The following is a 19,667-nucleotide window of genomic DNA, read 5'->3' on the forward strand; positions in this document are numbered from 1 at the left end:
AACATTTCAAATTAGACCTCCAAACAACCGTTTCGCAGGAATGGGGGGGGGAAATGTGATCACCGAGGGTTGGCATCGTAAACATCCATTCTACAAATACCTCTGTCATCACCAAGATGATCATATTAATCAGAGTTCTTATGCCCTTAATCACAGTCTTGGACAGCATCCATCGCAAGGAAATCATATCCATAGCCCCTCCAGCCAAGTCTGTAATTTTGCACTGAGCACTGGTGGGACGCATTGTGCTGATTGCCAACAGATCCAGGCCAAGCCGACAGGCCTCTCCCTGTCTGCCTCTACCTTTTTGAAAACACTGAGTCAGGTCCATACCTGTGGATTCCAGGCCAAAGGCAGACTATCTCTTCCCCCAGTGTGGAAAAGAACCCTGCCTACTTTAAACAATTTGGACAGATGCGGGGGTGCAGTATGTTGGGAAAGAAAGACATCATCATCACCTCTGGTACTGCTGTGGCCAGCGTACCAGAGTCTGTAAAAAGATAAAGCAGGAGCAGCACAATCATCAAGGCTGTGTTTTCAAACACCACGTATTTGTGGTAAAAGTGTATTTTTTTCCGTTTGGCAAGCAGACAGGAAATGATCAGTGGAAAGAGGGACACATCTGTGTGAGTGGGGACATGGTATCAAAATTGGCATCACGGAATCACAACAGTGAGATGAGAGGCGAGCTGTGTTCTATTCAACAAACACTTGAATGTCGACTAAACAAAAAAAAACTGAAAAACAGCTCAGATTATTAGTCCCCCCCAAAAAACGACAACAACTACAAATATCTTAGCCAACCCCAGTAGTTTTCACCACAGCTCTGACACCCTCCGATTACTGCCAGCTCTTGATTCAGGTGAACTGGGTTTCCAAAGCCACAGGTCACGCTCTCAGAGGGGAGGTATGCTGCCTCACAGCTCTCTCATGTCGGCCCGTAAACCCCCCCCCCGCAAATCCAATAAATGCCTCAGCCACAACCCCGCCTAGCAACACCTCATTCTACCTCCTATTTCGCCACGCGATCAATGAAACCTCCTTCGCTACCGCCGCAAACCACAACCCGGCTTGCGCTGAGGTGATAATGACCGTACATGGAAGTCGGAGGAATAGACCAGGTGGGCGTAGGACGGAGCATAACTCATTCCGCCCGTGACAGGCGAGCGTGCCTGTCCATGTAAAAAACAACATCGGCTTCAGCTGTGCCCCATCCGGGAAACGAAGAGAGAAGAGGAGTGCATTACTGGAGTTAGTGTGCCTAGCGATGAGGGACAGAGCTGGCACGCCCACCCAACTCCAAGCAGCCAGTAATGACGGGAAAGGCCCACATACTAGCAGCAGTGGCCGAGATGACTAAACCCTGCCTCACACACCCAGACAAACCTAGCCCTCAGCCCGCCCTCCACTGAGCCATATAGACAGCTAAGACACAGATTGCGCAAAACAGTCTGCTTAGTCACGGTATAGTTTTGGAGGTCGGCTTTTTCAGTCTGTCATCGACGGTGAGCTTCACTATCATTCATCTGTCTGATGTGAAGCAAGCTTGATGTCTTCTTTATGTTCAGACAAAAACAAAATGACAGGGCATGACGAAAAACAGACACACGCGCACACACAAGCATACATTGACAGGGTGTGGCCCCCTTAGCTCATTTTACACTTCAACATCATGCTTCAAACATAGTTCTACCAGAGAATAAAGTAGAAATACACAGTAGCGACGGTTCATTCATCTACACTACGTAGATGCGTTGATGATTTGAAATGTGATGGTCCAACCAGCCATATCTAGCTATTCCTTCTGTCATATTAGCTAAACGGAAACACAAACTGATTGTGACTTAATGTCTGCTTAAAATACACAGAGAAACCCAATGACTGTGTCTATGGTGCTTTCCCATATAACACCACAAGACATTACAACTCCTGCCTTTTGAGAGTCAGTTTGCCACATCTCCCCAGCTTGTAACAATCTGTTTTGATCACAACTGTAACCATGATTAATGATAGTGTCAGGTAAAAGCAGTTTTTTTGACACGCTAAAACGTACGTTGTTTCCAACCCTAAGTTGGGAATGAGTTGAACCGCATCAGAAAGGGCAGCCTTCCCTCCCCCTGGGATATCAAATGGCTGTGATGTGCTACCTGCTAAAACAATGACCTCACTCAGGTTGCTTAGCCGAACCCAGAGCTGACTAGAGAGGATATCTCTCTCTCTCTCTGCCCTACAAAGACCAGTCAGACAGTGTCCTTTGTCCCTCCTCCGCCCTACACAGCCAGCTTCCAGGACATGTGATTGGCCATAATTCGCAGGGCACAAATCGGCTTCAGTTTGCCGTGAGAAGCGCAACACCGCTGTAATACCCAGCAGATAACCAGGTTAGCTCCATTTCCCTAGAAAGCAACCCCCTAATCCTCTTCAACAGAATAACAATAAAAACGAGAGTTTTGAAGGTAGCCGTCCCACCTCTCAGCTGGTGGGATATTGGCTAAGCTGTACTGTCCACAACAGTATGACCCTTAACCCAGGAAATAGAGCCACAGGAGGTTCTGTCTGCTGATGTGAGAGGATGTGGTCTGTCTGCTGTTGTTTTGTATTCAGTACCTGAACTGCCTGTGGTTAAACTAATTCCCCCAGACCGCAGCTCTCAGGAAAATAACTGATCTTTCAACACAATAGCTGAAATGATTCTACTGCTACACAAGTCAGGGAAATCATTAATGGGGTATTACAAATGTAGTATTTTTTGGTATTCTGACAATACTAGTAAGTGCATGTGTGAGTGTGTGAATATGAATCTGTTCTCACATTTTGACATAGTGCCGGAGCCCAGGGTCCCTATCATTATGAGTTACATTGGCATCATTATTTCATGGTAATTATCCCTCAGAACGTTATTCAGTCACCTGACGAGAGGATATATTTGGTTACTAACTCTTGGCCTTTGTAATGACTCTTTCTTCTCCCCTCAATCTCTGACATAAAGCAATATATCGACACTATCAGTGTGGTAGCCTATGGCACTTTGAATAGAATACAAGGAAGTCTCTAGTACTGAATGACAAACGTTATAAAAGCTACAATTCAAAATTTGACTCAAGGTTGAGAAGCGTTTTTGTAGAGGACAGACCAGCTATATTTATGGAGTGGGATTTTGAAGTACCCACAGAAAAGCAGGACAGCTTTTTTGTAATTGTTCCATTAGCTGCATAATGTTTACTGATTTGGGGACCAAAGCGAGACATTTTAATGGCTTTATGATGAAGTTATTGATAGTTGCTTAAAATGACAAACCCAAGGAATGGTCCAATAAAACTCAGCAGATTAATCCGTTTCTCTGGTTGCATGAAAGGAGGAAACACGGCCAGCGGAAAGTATTGAAATGTAAGAGGGGAATAGAAAGGCTGGCAAAGGTCTTTGAAGTCTGATTAAAGTTTGGAGCTTGGCTAGATACAAAAAAAAAAAAACAATCTTACTCCAAATTTTCTCTCGGGAATTGTCATTTATTTCTCTCAAAGAGAAGGCAGGTGCAGTATGAACACAAGTGGGGGGGGGAGAAATTCCCTAATCTAGTACAAATGAAATCGCACTTTGGTCAAATAAAATTCTCAGTCTTCCAACTGGAACTAATCAGTAGTCAATGCCTTGAATCACAATCTCATTGTGTTGCTTCTTAGGGCGTTTTCACACATAATTCTTGGCTATAGTTCAAATCAGAGTTTGATTATTTGCTACATTCTATTGTTGGTTGGTTTCACATTGCCACAGTTTAAACAAACTAAACTGCCTAGACAAAACTTTGTGTCCATGCAAGTCCATTTGTTTATTGGAGAAAAATGCTCACGTTAAATCCATCTATTATCATCATGTAGCATCACTTACGTGTCCTAATCCTCATATTACTTTCGCTTTGGTCTTCCAACAACACGCGGGAGGAAAACAGCGCGACAGACGCTCTAACCGCGTCACGCAGTCAATACGGTATATTCAGTTGCCTTTAACCCCTGTATAACCCTGGTTTCCTCTAATCTGCAAATGGATGTTTCAGAGATATCAAGTTATGATAATGTGTGCATTTTATCAAACGCTCGCAGTCAAACAACAAATAATACAGTTCGAATCGAGTTATTTTCCGTGTGTTTGGTCCGCACCAAGGTAGGAATGGGAAAGGACCCGAGACCATCTTTTTTGAGCGAACCCCAGTGCTTTGTTTGATGCGCTCCTGATTCTGGACAGTGTTCACACCAGTCCAAACGAACCGAACTCAGGGGGCAAACGCATTCATATCCATATCCCACGCACTCTCCATTTTGCCTCGATGTGGATTTAGGACAGGCGATGAGGGGTAAGGGGGGGTAAGGGGGTGTTTGTAATGCAGATAGATATTCTACACCGAGTAGGACCACCAGCAATGCAGGTAGCACAAACACACCACTTTTACACAGATAGTAGATTTTTTTCCTAACAATGGGCCCAAAGGATAACAAAATTATCTGAAATTGGACTAAGGCGGCTAAATGCTGTGCATATTGGGGGAGTTAGTGACCGAGGATCCCTCAATTGAGAGATCAAGTAAACCTTGTTGATGAAGATGAGCCAGCTGTCACTTCTATCAGCCATTGTGTATTAGAGGGAAGGATTTGCCATTACAGTAATTGGTCATTTCTGTGCGTTGTGAGACAGTAAGGAATAGGCTTAGGCCTAAGTGGGAGGGCTGGACAATCGTTTGCTTTCAGGCCGTTGAGCTTGTCCCGAACCCCGTTCCCAATTACCCTCACAGCACAGTGACAGACAGAGGATTTCGCCTCTCTTTGTGTCACACCGTATGTTTGTCTTTAGCAAATCCAAATCCACTTTGTCACCAGTTAATTGGAGGATGTTGTCGTATTATTATGTAAATATCAGGAATGTTCACACAATTTAACATGAGCTACCTTTCAGTTATCTGGAGGTAACAAACGAACAAAACTACCAGTCTGGGAGATCAGCCTCCTCTCACCTGCAAGCAGCAAGCTTAGTAAAGCCATCGTGGAGCAGTATACCTTTACAGTATCAGCCCATGTGCCAGTTACCTGTAATGTCGTATCCACAGTGAAACAAGAAGGTCTTGCCAAAGTGTATTAGTCTAGCCACTATGTGACAGTATTTATGTTTTGGCCATGGCTAGTCAGTGGTGCGACAGCGAGGCAATTTGAGAGGAATTCAACACATTTCATTATGTCGGTCTCTGAGGACATCAGCTCCTCCAAGTTTCATTTAAATTGAATTTTTCCTGTGAGAATACTTTTCAGAAAACAATCCCCCAAAAAAACACAATCCTGGCTCTCTTCAAAGAAAAAGATATTGATAACTCCAGTAAGAAATATGGTCATTTTATATGCATGAGGAAACTGTGTGACCTAGAAAGCACTTTTTTTTTTGCCTAAGCTTTAGGCACATCCACACAATCACAACAAACAACAAACACAAAGAATATCAAAAAGACTGAATCTGGTCATGCAAGAATAATGCATCCCCAACACAGACTATTGTCTAATGTACTACCTGAAGAAATATCCTGAGACACCATAGAGGGTAATTAAGCCATTTATCAAGCAGTGTTAAGTTGTGAAACCATGTTTTTTGGCACCTGAGTATAAAAGTATTACATTTCACTGATGCTCAAGGTTAATTAGGCAATTAAATTCCCTACTACATGACTCCCTAGTTAATATAGGACACCGAAGGGACCCTTCAAAAAAATGGCTTTTTCTAGATCGTCTCACAGGACTGTCGAAGGATTTCGTTTAAGACAACCAAAGACGACCACAGAGATGACCCCACTCTCTCCTCTGGGCATGGATACTGAGGAAAGGAGGCAGGGAGGAACGTTGGTTTCAAAGCCCACAGAAGGTCACTTCTCGACAGTTTAGTCCCAGCTTCTCTCCAGCCCAGATGTGTCCCATCTGCTCCACAACCAGTAACCGACTCCGCGAACTCTGCGGACGCCATAATCTTTTTACTGTTGTTTTTATATCAAATCATTCAAAGCAGCCTAGCAGATGGCTGTCATATATTCCCCGTGCTTTGATAAAAGACAATGTGTTGTTGGTACTGAGCTGCTGGTGTAGCTACGTTGGGGAGGTGAGGGGGCCTCAGTTAGCACAGCTGAGGAGACTAGCAGCTAGTGAGATGAAACCGAGTCGTCGTCGCTGTAAGGCTTTTGAGGCGACAGCTTTGGGGTCAAGAGGTCGACCATAATTACCAGCGGGCCTTTTCAGAGGTGGCAACTGCTGTTTGAAGGTTTTCCTGGATTTTTGTTCTTTTTTCATTTTTCCTCCCGTTCTGAGCCGAAGTGTTCTTCTGACTCAAACTCATTATTATTTCCAAGTGTTATGATCTGAATAAAGGGGAAAGGGTGAAGCATGGGGTTGAAGACATAATTAGTTCCTCTCACTGCAGGAGACAGTGCGCTGATGAGACAATGAAAGAGTGAAACAACAGACCTGTCAATCTGCCTCTATTCTTTTAGTGACTAATGCTCACAGACACAGAGACAAATCTCTCTCTCTCACTGCTATCAAAATACATTGTTGTGTTATGCAACATACAAGTTCTGTCCAAATCCCTTCCCATAAGACAATCTGTTGTTCTCCCGAAGCTGAACAGAAAAGAAGAAGAAAAGTAAGTAGGTAGTTGTTTGCTTGTTGCAGACATGTTGCAGCTCCTGTTCTGCCGCACAGAGTTGTTTGAATAGAACTGTTCTCTCTGTATAAAAGTCATGGTGACAAGTTGAAATGGACTGATAATGGATATCAAATGTCCTTTAACCTCAGGCTGACCGAGCTGTTTTCCAGTGTGTGGCAGTCTAGCAGACAGAGTTAAACCTGTCACCCTGAGATAAACTGTCTTTGTCGTATGAAAGGTATCCCCCTAGTCTACACCCACAGCAGAGCTGGCAAAATACCCTCTGTAAAAGGAACAAACCATCAAGGTCTTGAGATTGGGGAATGGCTTCGTGGGAGTGTGTGTTTTTTTCTCTCAAGTCTATGGGGATTTGGCAACTATCAGGCACCTATGACATACATCACTATTTAGGTTTTATTACCAAACTCCTTTAAGTTCTTCGGCAGGAAATGAAACACTTGAATGCCTATTCTGCAAAGTGCTGGAGCCCTTTCCATCCAGGGGATCTAGCATGCACGAGCATGTGTTCCATATAAACACAGTGCCTGGGAGTCACAGGTGCATGCTGAGTTTGTGTGTGTGTGTGCGTGTGCGTGTGTGTGCGGTGTCAGAGAAAGAGAGAGAGTATATGAGTGTTTACTGGGGCCTCCCAGTCACCCCTATGGGCAGTAAAGGGAGTAGAGCCTCTGCATAGCGTCACAGGCCAGCCTCAGCTTGCTCTACTTACTGGTCAACTGGACTCATCCAAAGCAGATCTCTATGTACATCGTAAACACAATTTCTGTTTCAAGCACTTTATCTTAATAAAGTTGTTACAACATCATTTCATTCAGCCAAACTTATTATTATTTGATCCATTTGTCGCCATGAATATGTACTGTATGTATACTTGTGTATTGTACACATACTGTATGTATACTTGTATGTATATTTGTATTTGTATTTATTAGGGATCCCCATTAGCTCTTGCCAAGGGAGCAGCTACTCTTCCTGGGGTCCAAACACATCAAGACAGTTACATTACACATAAAACAAGACATAAAACAGTACATCATATAACATCGCTAAACCAACACATATCCACAACAGAAAATGCACAATACCACCATAAAATAAAGCCACAATGTACGAGTGTGTGTGCTAGCATGTGTGTGCGTATGCCTGTGTCGGTACCTGTGTGTGTGTGTCTCTTCACAGTCCCCGCTGTTCCATAAGGTGTATTTTTATCTGTTTTTTAAATCTGATTCTACTGCTTGCATCAGTTACCTGATGTGGAATAGAGTTCCATGTAGTCATGGCTCTATGTAGTACTGTTAGCCTCCCATACTATGTTGTGAAGAGACCTCTGGTGGCATGAAGAGACCTCTGGTGGCATGAAGAGATGTCTGGTGGCATGTCTTGTGGGGTATGCATGGGTGTCCGAGCTGTGTGCTAGTAGTTTAAACAGACAGCTCGGTGCATTCAGCTTGTCCACACTTCTTACATCTTGAAGGCGCCGGAGGTAATTACACACAAGAGTTTCATACTAATGCTGAATACATTCTCAACAACTCAGAGGTATACAAAAAGTGTGACGTCATTGAAAACAAAGGGTTATGCATTGCAAAATACATTCCTCTGCATAAGAATGAAGGCATTGTCTCTGAACCTGTGTTATGAGTAATTTTATCAGCGCTAAATATATTTTCATTATTTTCCATTCGCGTTTCATTGTTCGCAGGTCATGCTATTATTTATCCCAGCCCTCATCCGCTATTTCCACCCAGCCATGGACTGCTCCATTTAGGAGCTGTCAGTCAAAGAAACTCGTTAATAATAAGAGTCCAATCAAATTTTAAATTAACTATATTAGAGTTCCATTTTTGTGCTTAATGATATTTCTCAAGTAGACATTTACTTTGTAAGGACATTCATTTCACTGAGCTCATAATCTGTACTACATGGAATTTTCCTATATGCCAGTATCTCCTACATGCCAGTATCTCCTATATGCCAGTGGTCTTAAATGAATGAGTCATAGAGGAAAAATCTAGATTCCTTGTCCTAGACATAAAAAGTGAAAATTTGAATCGTTGGAACAGTTGAAAACTAGCTAGCTGGCTTAATCTGGCATATTTACAGAAATGTTGATTGATGTGCGTTGTCCCTGTCAAATACATGTAAAAAACATTATATGAATATGAAGGGTGTAAATGTTCTGGGACAGTGAAAAGTTCAGCTGCTGTTGCTAAGGTAAACAATAGGTAGCCTGGGAAAAACTTTGTAGCCTCAAACTTGTTTGCAGTTTCACAGGCGTCTAAATAATGGAGCTGGTTTCCATCCTGAATTCTGTGGGAAACACCGGCTAGAAGATAAAACCGAATAAGAATCAGCGCCGTAGCCTTTTCACTTTGACAAGATTCCCAGCTGGGCAAAACAACATCATAATCACAAAAGAATTGCAGTTCCCGGCAGTGTTTTCAATCCAGATATCAAATAACATTCTTTTCTACAAATGTTCACGCATCACTGCCAATGCAACACGCTTAGACACACACATAAACACAAAGAAAGTATAGAATGAGAGACTGAAAGTATAGAATGAGAGACTGCTTTCGTCAACATTATCCCAGCTATGAACGGGTAAGGAACAAAAAGTCATTTTTCGCAAATGCTATTTAGTGGACGGTAACAAATGTGTTTTTCACAGCTCCTCGACACAGCCTGCCTGTAACCGTGTCTGTAAATGTGTCCTTTCCGAGGCAAGAGAGAGAAACGGGGCTGTAATTCTGACAGAGCGCACGGAGCGCTTAAACTATGTGTGTTCTCAGAGAAAGGCCCCTCTGCCACTGGGCTGTCCACTGGTGGTGATAGGCACCAAGTCAAGGGGAAAGAGGGAACACTGTGGGGCTACTGTGAGAGAGAGCCCAGTCATGCACGCCAGATTCAGGGGGATTTAGGTAGCTCGTCTGCCAGCAATAAAAGACTGAAACAGGATACTTGGGGAGATTAATTACCTAGATAGGCCACGATAATGCCATTTAAATAGGAAAGTAATTAAAGTGCACCTTCCATGAAAATTATTCATTGCTGACGGATTGGGTGACAGGCAAATCAGGAGGCATTTACAGAAAGCTACAGGTTAAGTGCCGGAGCGCTTGTGCTTCGGGGAGACCACCGCTGTTTTATTGCAGCTGTTGAATCGGACTGCTTTGCCCAGCTCTCATCAAATTACTGCATGTGGAGGGACAGAGAAAAAAGAGGGGGGGGGGGCTCCCAGGTAACATAAAACCACTGACAAATGCAACAAAGGAGGATCCGCTTAACTTTAAAATGACACCGTCCACGATGGTGGTGGTCAGTGGGGAATCCTCCGAATCAATCCACTCTATCTAAGGCCACCATGACAGATTAGGACATTAAAAAGAATCAATCAATGGGCCTTTGTTTCCATAAGTGTTACTCTCACCAACACATTGAGAAATATCCACTTTGCAGTGATAAAGTGCAGATAAAGTGACCATATATATATTGCCGTTCGAGAACCACAGAGCATCAGCTTGCATGGTAGCCTGTTTAAACACTTCTCACTCCCGACATGTATCTAACTCATTTCACTGTGTTAAAGGGGCAATCAGCAGTTGCCACATCACTTTTTGGACTTTTATTTAATGATATGTACCCATTGATTCTTGAAGAATACAACTTATAAATGCCTCACGATCAACTGTCGTACCCCATCAGAACCCCTGATAAAAGCTTGTTTTACTCCAATGTTTGTAAACAAAGAAAATGTAAACAAACACTATATGGCCTCAAAACACAGTTCAAACTATCATTTCGATATCATGGATGGTCAATCCTTGCATCTATAGCTCGGTCAATTAATTTCTGAGAGTGATTACATTTCTCCAGCCCCTTCCCTCAGCTTTGTTAATGTTTCTACTGCTGATTGTCGCTTTAAGGGAGATTAATTATCCAATCATAGCACTAATATTTGTTGCTGTAGACCTTCATACAAATGAGTGACATCAAACAATAAAGTAGTCCTGACAATACTAGCAGCCTAACAACTTGTGTTGAAAGATGGATATTTGCTTCTCACGCAAGGCTAGAGCATAGAGGCTTTTCAGATCAAAGCGAAATGCTTAGCTTACACTCATGCGTGCCACAATGCATTTTCTCACCGAGTAAAATGGTGGCAAAGGGAATAGCCCGTTGTTCCCTTTGAATGTTTAAATAGGTTTGCACTTGAGGACACTCTGATCTCATTTGAAATAAATATGAAGTTACACAACAATAGTCCTGAAGGAGATGATCTAAAAGGAAACCCAGAAAGCAACACTGTTTTATCTGAATCCATTCATCTGCAACAATTGATTCAAAAAAAGGCTATCAACGTGCAATCTATTACAGTTCCACCATGAAGGAGGATGGAATGAAGAATAAAAGACAACCCCCAATTTTCATTGAAGTGTAAATAAAACATATTGCTAAGTTATATCCCAATCCCACGCTGACTCATACTAGAGGGCTCGGGAACACAAATAGCGGCAGTAGAAGTTTCTATCGGTATGTAACCTGTTCGCTGCTCCTGGCTAATATGAGCAGTCAGCATTAAAATCAATTTCCACAGCTTCCCCCTTTCCATCTTCAAAGGTGCAATGTACAGAAATCGCTTCGCCATTTCCTGGTTGCTAAAATTCTAACAGTTTGCCTATTTTCTGTTCATATGACAAAACAAGCAATGTACTCTATAGTGTAGAGCATTGTTTCCCAAACTCGGTCCTGGGGACCCCAAGGGGTGCAGGTTTTGTTTTTTTGGCCTAGCACTACACAATTGATTCAAATAATAAACTCATCGTTAAACTTTGACTATTTGAAACAGCTGTGTAGTGCTATGGCAAAAAACAAAACATGCCCCCCATTGGATCCCCAGTACTGAGTTTGAAAAACACTGGTGTAGAGAATCATTATACCATATAAACCGCTGTGAAATATCATTTCAATAACCAAAAAGATAGTATTTTCAGCTGTTTGAAACTGTTATACAAAACCGAAAGTAAAATACGCAAAAACGAAACTTAAGAACGGGAAGCATAGAAATAGCGCACATAGAACAGATCTACCGCTTCTAAGACTTCAATGAGATTAATCTATAACTCACATTTCTATGTGAATTTGGTCGGTCGCCAAAAAAAGTTACATATTGCAGCTGTAATACATTGTTTACGCCACTTTATGCTCACACCTTAACAGCATCATCCACTGGTCTGTGGCTGAGTATCCCGTCACACATAGTGCTCCTATAGCCCTTCCCCTTAACCAATTCCAATCATATTTCTACCGTGGTTCTCCACAGGGAATTTTCGGGTTGAGATGTGCACACACACTCTCTTGAATAAATATGAATGGTTATTCCATCAGCGGTTCTCACTCACAGGCTTCTGAAAGAACAAAAGTCCTTCTCTACAAGTGTAGCGGCATGAAAGCATCCGGAGTATGGAGGATCTTCGAGGGCAGCTCTCTAGAGTTATCAAGCGACAATAGTACCCTGATTGAAATGCACTCTCCGTCTAGCTAGCCCAACTTTTTCCGGAAAAATTCCACCTCATCAAGATGTGATGAGAAATTCATATTAATTCGCCCGTGTAGGAGGACGTGGTGAGGATACGATGGGGAGAGTCGAAGACAAAACAAAATGATGAACTTGCATGCGCCGCATCTCCAACAGTAGTTATTTAAACACACTTATAGACAGAGCTGGGAGGTAATTTGGTTTCCCTGGGAACAATAAGCACTCATCCACGGCTGCAAACTGCCTCACTGCCTTACTCCTCACACGTCCTTTGGTATAATCAGGGGAGGTGTGAATTCCTAATCAGATGAATCACCATCTGCATTTTCGCAGTCACCCTGCTCCTCTCCTTCTCTCCTCCTCTCCCTCTGTTCCGCTCCTCCTCTCCTCTTCACAGGTTGATTATCCTTCAGCAGGAGTGAGAGGCACTACCTGCTAGATGGTCTCGCCTCTCCTCTCTTCAAGGCTTTTTCAGGACCACGGCTCACTCTCTCGCTACCTCCATCCTGAGGAAAGGTTCATCAATTCTGGATGGTGAGGCGTAAAAGGGTTTATTATTGCAGTCATTCATTAACAATGTGGCCCGACGGTACATGTTTGCTCGGGAAGGGGCCATTGTTTTAGGAAGCGCCGTCGTTCCAATTAAAAAGCGCTGGAGCGTTCCCTAATGGCCCGGGAACAGCATCCGGACACGATGAAGACCCAGTGGCCAGTGCTGAAAAGCGCCGCAGGACAGAGTTAACGTCTGGGCTGCAACCTGCGCAGCAACACTGATTCTGCTTGCTCTCTCACATGAGGATCTCACTAACAATATGTGTTGGCCCATCATCAAACTGAAGCCAAGCAGTCTGCTACATCCCCAATTGTTGAAATTTGTCATAGTATATCTAGGCTATAGGGTAACAAAACATCTATAAACACATCTAGTTACACTAAATAGTAGTGAACATCTCAAACTATGTAATTCTTGCTTCAAATAGTAGCCTAATACTAGCTTTAAGACGTAAACATAATTGCTTCCTCATCAAACGCTTCCCTCTATTTCCCACTATTTCTGATGGCTAAATATACCGCAGGGTTAACAGAGTAATTGTCTGTTGTCAACATGCCACGTGTAATTATAAGAGGCTCTGAGGGAGCCATGTGTTAATTGTTTCCCCCATCTTTTCCTGCAGGTCTCCCTCCTTGCAGTGTCCTTGTGTCCTTGGCAAGGCAACCCCTAGAACCATCCAGCGTGTGTCTCTGTCATGAACCATGTCACGGAACATACATCATTCCCTACAGTTTAACCCACATTCATTCTGCTGCCTGGCCACAATTATCCATTCTATTTCGCTCTCTCTTTCTCTCTCCTCTCTCTCCTTTTGATAGTCTTAGAATGGGGGTTGTTGCGATATTTGTTCTTCTATTTGGTCTATTTGATATATATGCAAACAAATCTATTTGGTCTATTTGATATATATGCAAACAAATAACACAGTGCAGTATTCTAAATGATTGCACTCCAAACTGTCTGAAATAAAACAGGTACTGTATGCATATTCATCTTACTATGAGAGCGTCACAGGACATGTCTGCATGTTCAGGATTGCCCCAATTCTTTCAAGAAAAAACTCTAAAGAGTTGCAGCTCTTCTGCGTTCATGTAGAGGGCTGGGTTGGGGTGAAGTTAAGTCTAAAAAGACAACATCCCAAACCTAATTTCAGGTCATCTGAAAGGTGGTTCAAAGTCAAACTTAAACATATACCACAAGAGCCTCAGTGTGCGCCACACAAGTCCCAGAATTCTCGTAGCTACTGGTTAGCAACATGGTTATGATGATAATATTCCCCAAACACTCTTTACAAGCTACAATGGCTGTGCAACCCTCTTTTAATGACCCTAGTTAGTATTCCCTTTTGACTCCAACTGCGCTTCATGGATGCTTGAGCATGAAAGATAAATCTTGTTTGGTGGATCCATAGAAATAATGAATTAAAAAAGGGTGTAGTGCTGCCTTCAGTCGGAGTGTGTCACCAAGAAAATACAGCATTTTAATTATGCTAGGTTCCCAGGGGAGTTAGCGACACGCACTGTTTCCTATGGTACAACTCGCAGCAAGCCTTGCTATGCTACTAATGTTTTCCACCATAGCTCTGACACACATATTAAATTAATCTGGCTAATATGCCAACTGTAAATGCTGTGTATCAGCCTATGATCATTAATGCCAATGAGGTATGATTAAGGTACTTAGCGTGTTTCCAGTTGAACGGCAGACCTCAGTGCAAAATGGCCATTTGTTTGTATGTAAAATATGCGAAAGTTTGTATAGTGCATAGGCTAAGTGCAAACGTTTCACATTATTCTGTGTCCTAAAAGGGCCATATCTGCCTTGCTTATCCTGAACATCGAGGAGACCATGAAGTGCTGCATCTGAAAATGTGTGTTTCTTTGTAACTTAATCATGAAGGCAATTCTAGATTCACACCAGCAGAATATGAAAGTGCAAGGAATTTAGCAATAGTTATTAGTGTATAGTGAAGGGTGGATGTTAGGATGTAGGACCTTGTTCTGGAATCTAGCCAAACCCCAGAATTCGATCTCTATGAGCCAATCAGACTCCTTACTTGCTTGACTGGTGGCGATGCTGACTGCGGCGAACAGCCTCTGGGTGCGGCTGAGGTCAGACACCCCGTTGACGGCCTCAACCTCGAAGGTGTAGTTGGCGTGGGCCAGCAGGTCCACCACGCTCACGTAGGTGTCCACTAATCCCGCCTGTTGGGGGGAGTATCCCACGTTCCCCCCGCACGGCACGCACTCCTCCGGCTCCCAGCTGCAGCGACGGCACATAATCCTGTAGGTGACGTCGTTGCGGCCACCCGTGTCGGCCGGCGGGCTCCACTCCAGGCTGACCGTGGTCTGGTTGATGTTGTAGACCAGGTTCTGTGGCGCCGAGGGAGGTCCTGTCAGGGAGGGAGGCAGACAAAGAGGGAGAGGAGGGAAGGAAGGAAGGAAGGAAGGAAGGAAGGAAGGAAGGAAGGAAGGAAGGAAGGAAGGAAGGAAGGAAGGAAGGAAGGAAGGAAGGAAGGAAGGAAGGAAGGAAGGAAGGAAGGAAGGAAGGAAGGAAGGAAGGAAGGAAGGAAGGAAGGAAGGAAGGAAGGAAGGAAGAGGGGGGAGAGTTAAATAACAGAGTGCCAGGGAGGGAAAGTGACAGCGGACTGAGTGTGTGCACTGACTGGATATGCGGTTCACTGTTCTGCTCTGTTCTCTCAGACTGACTGGCACGGGACATGCCAGCTCTGACCCTTTGAGCCACACTGACACACAATTATAACAGAGCTCAGGTCTAAAAAGAAAAACTAGTGCAGGTAGGCAGAGAGGAAGTCAAACACCAGCAAAGCCAAGGTCAATGAGGAGTAGGCTGCAAAACTCATCGGAACTATGATAATGCATAATGACTGCATCCCTACCACTCTGATTTGATGCTGTACATGCTAAATACGAATGCGAACGTGTTAAGTAACGGTAATTGTCATGTCAAATGTGTAATAGTATTGCCTTTGGGGTGTGATTAGCACTGTTAAGGAACAGGTACCTGTTTAAAGGAGTGAATGGGTCATGCAAGGTGACGGTAGGCCCTTTTTGGATGCCCGTTCTGTTCATTCAATAACCGTGCATTCACGAAGTCACGAATTGTCGTTAACATTCAACCATGGAATATATCAGAAATGTAACATTGGCAGGAATATCCAGTTGAAATGATCGAGATGTCGTTCCATTGCAGAACTATTTATCCTGAACAGGGGATCAGAGGGAGGCAGATACGAGGCATTATTAGCTCTCCCTCAGTCCTCCTCAATATACAATTATCCCAGTGTGAGACAAAGGGTTTCCTTTCCAGTGAATCACAGAGACAAGACACTTAAAGTTGATGTTTTTGAAAAATAGCCCCGGAATTTACAAGTGAGATTAAATCTGAGTTATCACCCCACAATAGCCTCTATATAGAATATCACTGGAAGCACACTAACCACGGGTTCAATAAATTATCCATACTTCACTAGAACATAAACCATTGTCATCTCTGAACAATAGCAAGGAAGTACACTCTTCTCATAAAAACAATGATTTACAAATTGCTGCTTTTATCACTCAAATTCAAGCCCTTGCTTTTATGACCCAGATGTTTATATACTGTAGGCCTGCATTTAAGTGATCGTTTTATATCCCTTTTAATGCACTATAGATTATGACTTGTATTCTTTGTTCATGGGCGTTTTTAAAAGCATCTTTAATTTTCTCTGTGAAATACTAAACGACTCCATTTTCATTCAAATCCAAAGAGCTTCTCACCACGTTTACTTAGACAAAAGTCTTTACAAATTGGTAACACTTATGCATAGAGCGAAAACTATAATCGTCTGAGTCATTATTTATTTTATTTATTTAACCTTTATTTAACTTGGCAAGTCAGTTAAGAACAAATTCTTATTTTACAATGTTGGTCTACCCCGGCCAAACCCTCCCCTAACCCGGATGATGCTGGGCCAATTGTGCATCGCCCTATGGGACTCCAGATCACACCAGTTGTGATAGAGCCCAGGATCGGACAAGGGTCTGTAGTGACGCCTCTAGCACTGAGATGCAGTGCCTTAGTGCCACACAGGAGCCCAATATTGCACATTGGGTTATTTTCCTAATTCCTCCCATTAAGAAGAATGAGGCAGGCGGAACAGAGCCATCCATATTCACGGCTACAGAGGGAAATGATGAGATGGAGCCGGTGATACTCTGGGCTCTGGAGATGAAAGAGACACATGTGGCAGCTGAAGAGGAGAGGCGGCACGACTCTCTAGCTAGAGCCAAGGCACGACTTCAGCACTGTCACCTACACTGGACCTGCGCTCATAAAGGGCTAGTTCACTATTTTACAACTTGATGTTAGACAGTTCCTCACCCTAGAAGTAGTCTATGGGCCGGAGTAATGTAATCCAGGGTTCAGTCTTCTTTAAACAGCCATTACAAATTTCCGCTAACCTTAGCCACCACAAGCTAACAATCAATGTAAGTGATGGGGGCATGTGTTACTTAAAGGTGATTTGGCAACAACAACAAAAATGTACACGCTTACATGCCAACATCACTCCCATTCGTTATTAGCTTGTAGTGGCTAAAGTTAGTAGCGGCTGTTTAAAGAGAACTGAACCATGGGTTACAGTTTCTCCTGGCCAATAGACTACTTCCAGGGTGAGGAACCAGCTAACATCAAGTTGTAAAATAGTGAACTAGTCCTTTAATCCTCTTCGGGGACAAAGAGCGAGAGTCACACACATACACACACGTGCACGCACAAACACACACACGCGCACACACACGCACTCATCTCTCAGGCGTTTGTTTGTACTGCATTACCATGGTCACGGTTACCAACAGGCTATAGCTTGTTTTATTTACTCAGCTACTCTCATTGAGTCTCAGGTGACAAGGATCAGGGCAGTGATTTCAGAGATACCAGCTGGAGGAGGATATTGAATTAGAATGAATTTGAGTGGCCTGTGTTTTGTTCTTGTTTTGCGGACATGGAATCCAGCGAGCGCAAGCTTCCCTTCGCTGTCCTAGGCTAGACATAGTGCTTCCCGTTCCCTGGGTTGGCTTTGTTCCCCCGCCACCACACAGTTCTCTCCCTGCCTCTGTAAGGTGAGGTGACACTGTCCTCCCCATCTTACCTGCAGCTAGGAGAGGCGACATCCTGAGCCTCTGCCGTCTGTCTGCTGATCCTCGTAGCTCAAGGGCTTGCCGCCCCCGCTCGCTCGCTCTCTCTCTCTCTCTTTTTCCGTCTCTCACTCCTCTCCTCTCCTCTCTCTGTCTTATCTCTTTACGTTTCCCCTCTCACCCCCTCCTCCCGGTGAAGTTTCATTTCACGGATTAGCCTTCCATAGCCCTCACAGTCTGAGACGTCTCAATCACATGCTAGCTTCTTCCTTCCAACGCCGCATTGTGTGTGTGTGTGTGTGTGTGTGTGTGTGTGGGTGGGTGGGTGAATGTGTCCTGTCACCTCCTCCTTATAGCGTAATACAGCTGATTCTCCAGACACTGGGTGAACCTGTGATATTGCTGATGAATAACCGCCTCTGACAGCACATTCACTCATCAACCAAATCGAATGGACCTTTTTAACTGAATGATATTGCATAAACCAAGATGGCTGACTCTTTTTGGATAATAGCAATAGTTACTAGATAATTAGGTCATCTTGCTGAGCCTGTCTCTCTCTGTAGAGCTGAGAGACCTGAGTTAGTCAGAGGGCTTAGGAGAAAACACTAATGTCCTGATCTGCTGGGAGAGAGAGCAGAGCTAAAAGAGAGAGGTGCTCTTGGCCGTCTCAGCCCTCCACTGCCCTATTAGGGGGCTACACACTAATTGGAGGGATGGAGGGAAAGAGGGGAGGCTGGGGGTGAATGGTATTCAAATCAGCCAAGCACTCATCCTTCATCTGCAAACATGTGTCGTGACCTTTGACCTGGGTGGTTTAAAACCTGGCTGAGTGAAGCCATGTGGAAGAGAGGGAGGCCGTGATAGGAGGAAGAAAGGAGGAAAGGGACTCCTACGTTCCACTGGCCCTCATCCGTCCCCTAGCAACTACAGGCTCCAATCAGGATGGAATCTATCTATCTCTTTCTTTCTTTCTTTCTTTCTTTCTTTCTTTCTTTCTTTCTTTCTTTCTTTCTTTCTTTCTTTCTTTCTTTCTTTCTTTCTTTCTTTCTCTCTCTCTCTCTCTCTCTCTCTCTCTCTCTTTCGCTCTCTCTCTTTATTTCTCATTATTTCCTTCTCCCGCTCTCTCTCTCTCTCTCCCTCTCCCTCTCTGTGAGATGTCAACTTGTTGAGGTTGCAAATTTGAGTGGGACGACGGGGGCGAGATGGGGGAGAGGGGAGGAAGGGGGAGATGGCTGCTCACAACTGCCCTTTTCAGACCCTGCTAGCGCCAGCACTGCTCACAGCTGTCACATGATTGATGCCCACTCCCCAACCTGTCAGCAGCTTCAAGGCTTTGCTCCGCTTCTGGAAAAATGCTCCCAGCCTTCCTGCAGTGCCATCCCCATACATTTCTCATTATCTCCTGGCTTTGCATAAGAATGGAGTGAGCAAATATTGGAAAAACAATATCATACAATGTGTTTTCCCTTCTCTCTCAACACACAATATTTGCAACAATGATAATGGAAAATATATTGTCCGACGGCCTTTCAAAACTAGTGTCTTAATTTCCGTTTTTGCCTGTTGCAGTGAATTACCTCTCCCAATATATCCACGTTTCATCTTTATCTTCCTCTTCGTCCAATCTTAGTCTCATAAAGACATTCCTAATCCATGTGCTGTAGAGATCTGTCTCTCTGTTTGTACAGAGCCTAAGATAAGGGAGGTTTACAAGCGCCCATTTAAAAATCTGTCAATCAAGCTG

At 43.8% G+C, this 19,667-nt stretch overlaps 1 protein-coding gene across 11 annotated transcripts in view; it reads right to left on the reverse strand.

Moving 5' to 3' along the window:
• LOC106607720 (ephrin type-A receptor 7) overlaps window positions 1–19,667 on the reverse strand; it is a 75,766-nt gene that overhangs the window by 33,952 nt on the left and 22,147 nt on the right. For all 11 annotated transcript variants that reach the window (XM_045720777.2, XM_014204984.3, XM_082976797.1 and 8 more), the window contains exon 5: window positions 14,836–15,171. In XM_045720777.2, coding sequence (XP_045576733.1) covers window positions 14,836–15,171 — 336 coding nt within the window. The remainder of the gene's footprint in view (window positions 1–14,835; window positions 15,172–19,667) is intronic.

Source organism: Salmo salar, chromosome 06, assembly GCF_965601325.2.
Source record: "Salmo salar chromosome 06, fSalSal1, whole genome shotgun sequence".
Lineage (NCBI taxonomy): Eukaryota > Metazoa > Chordata > Actinopteri > Salmoniformes > Salmonidae > Salmo > Salmo salar.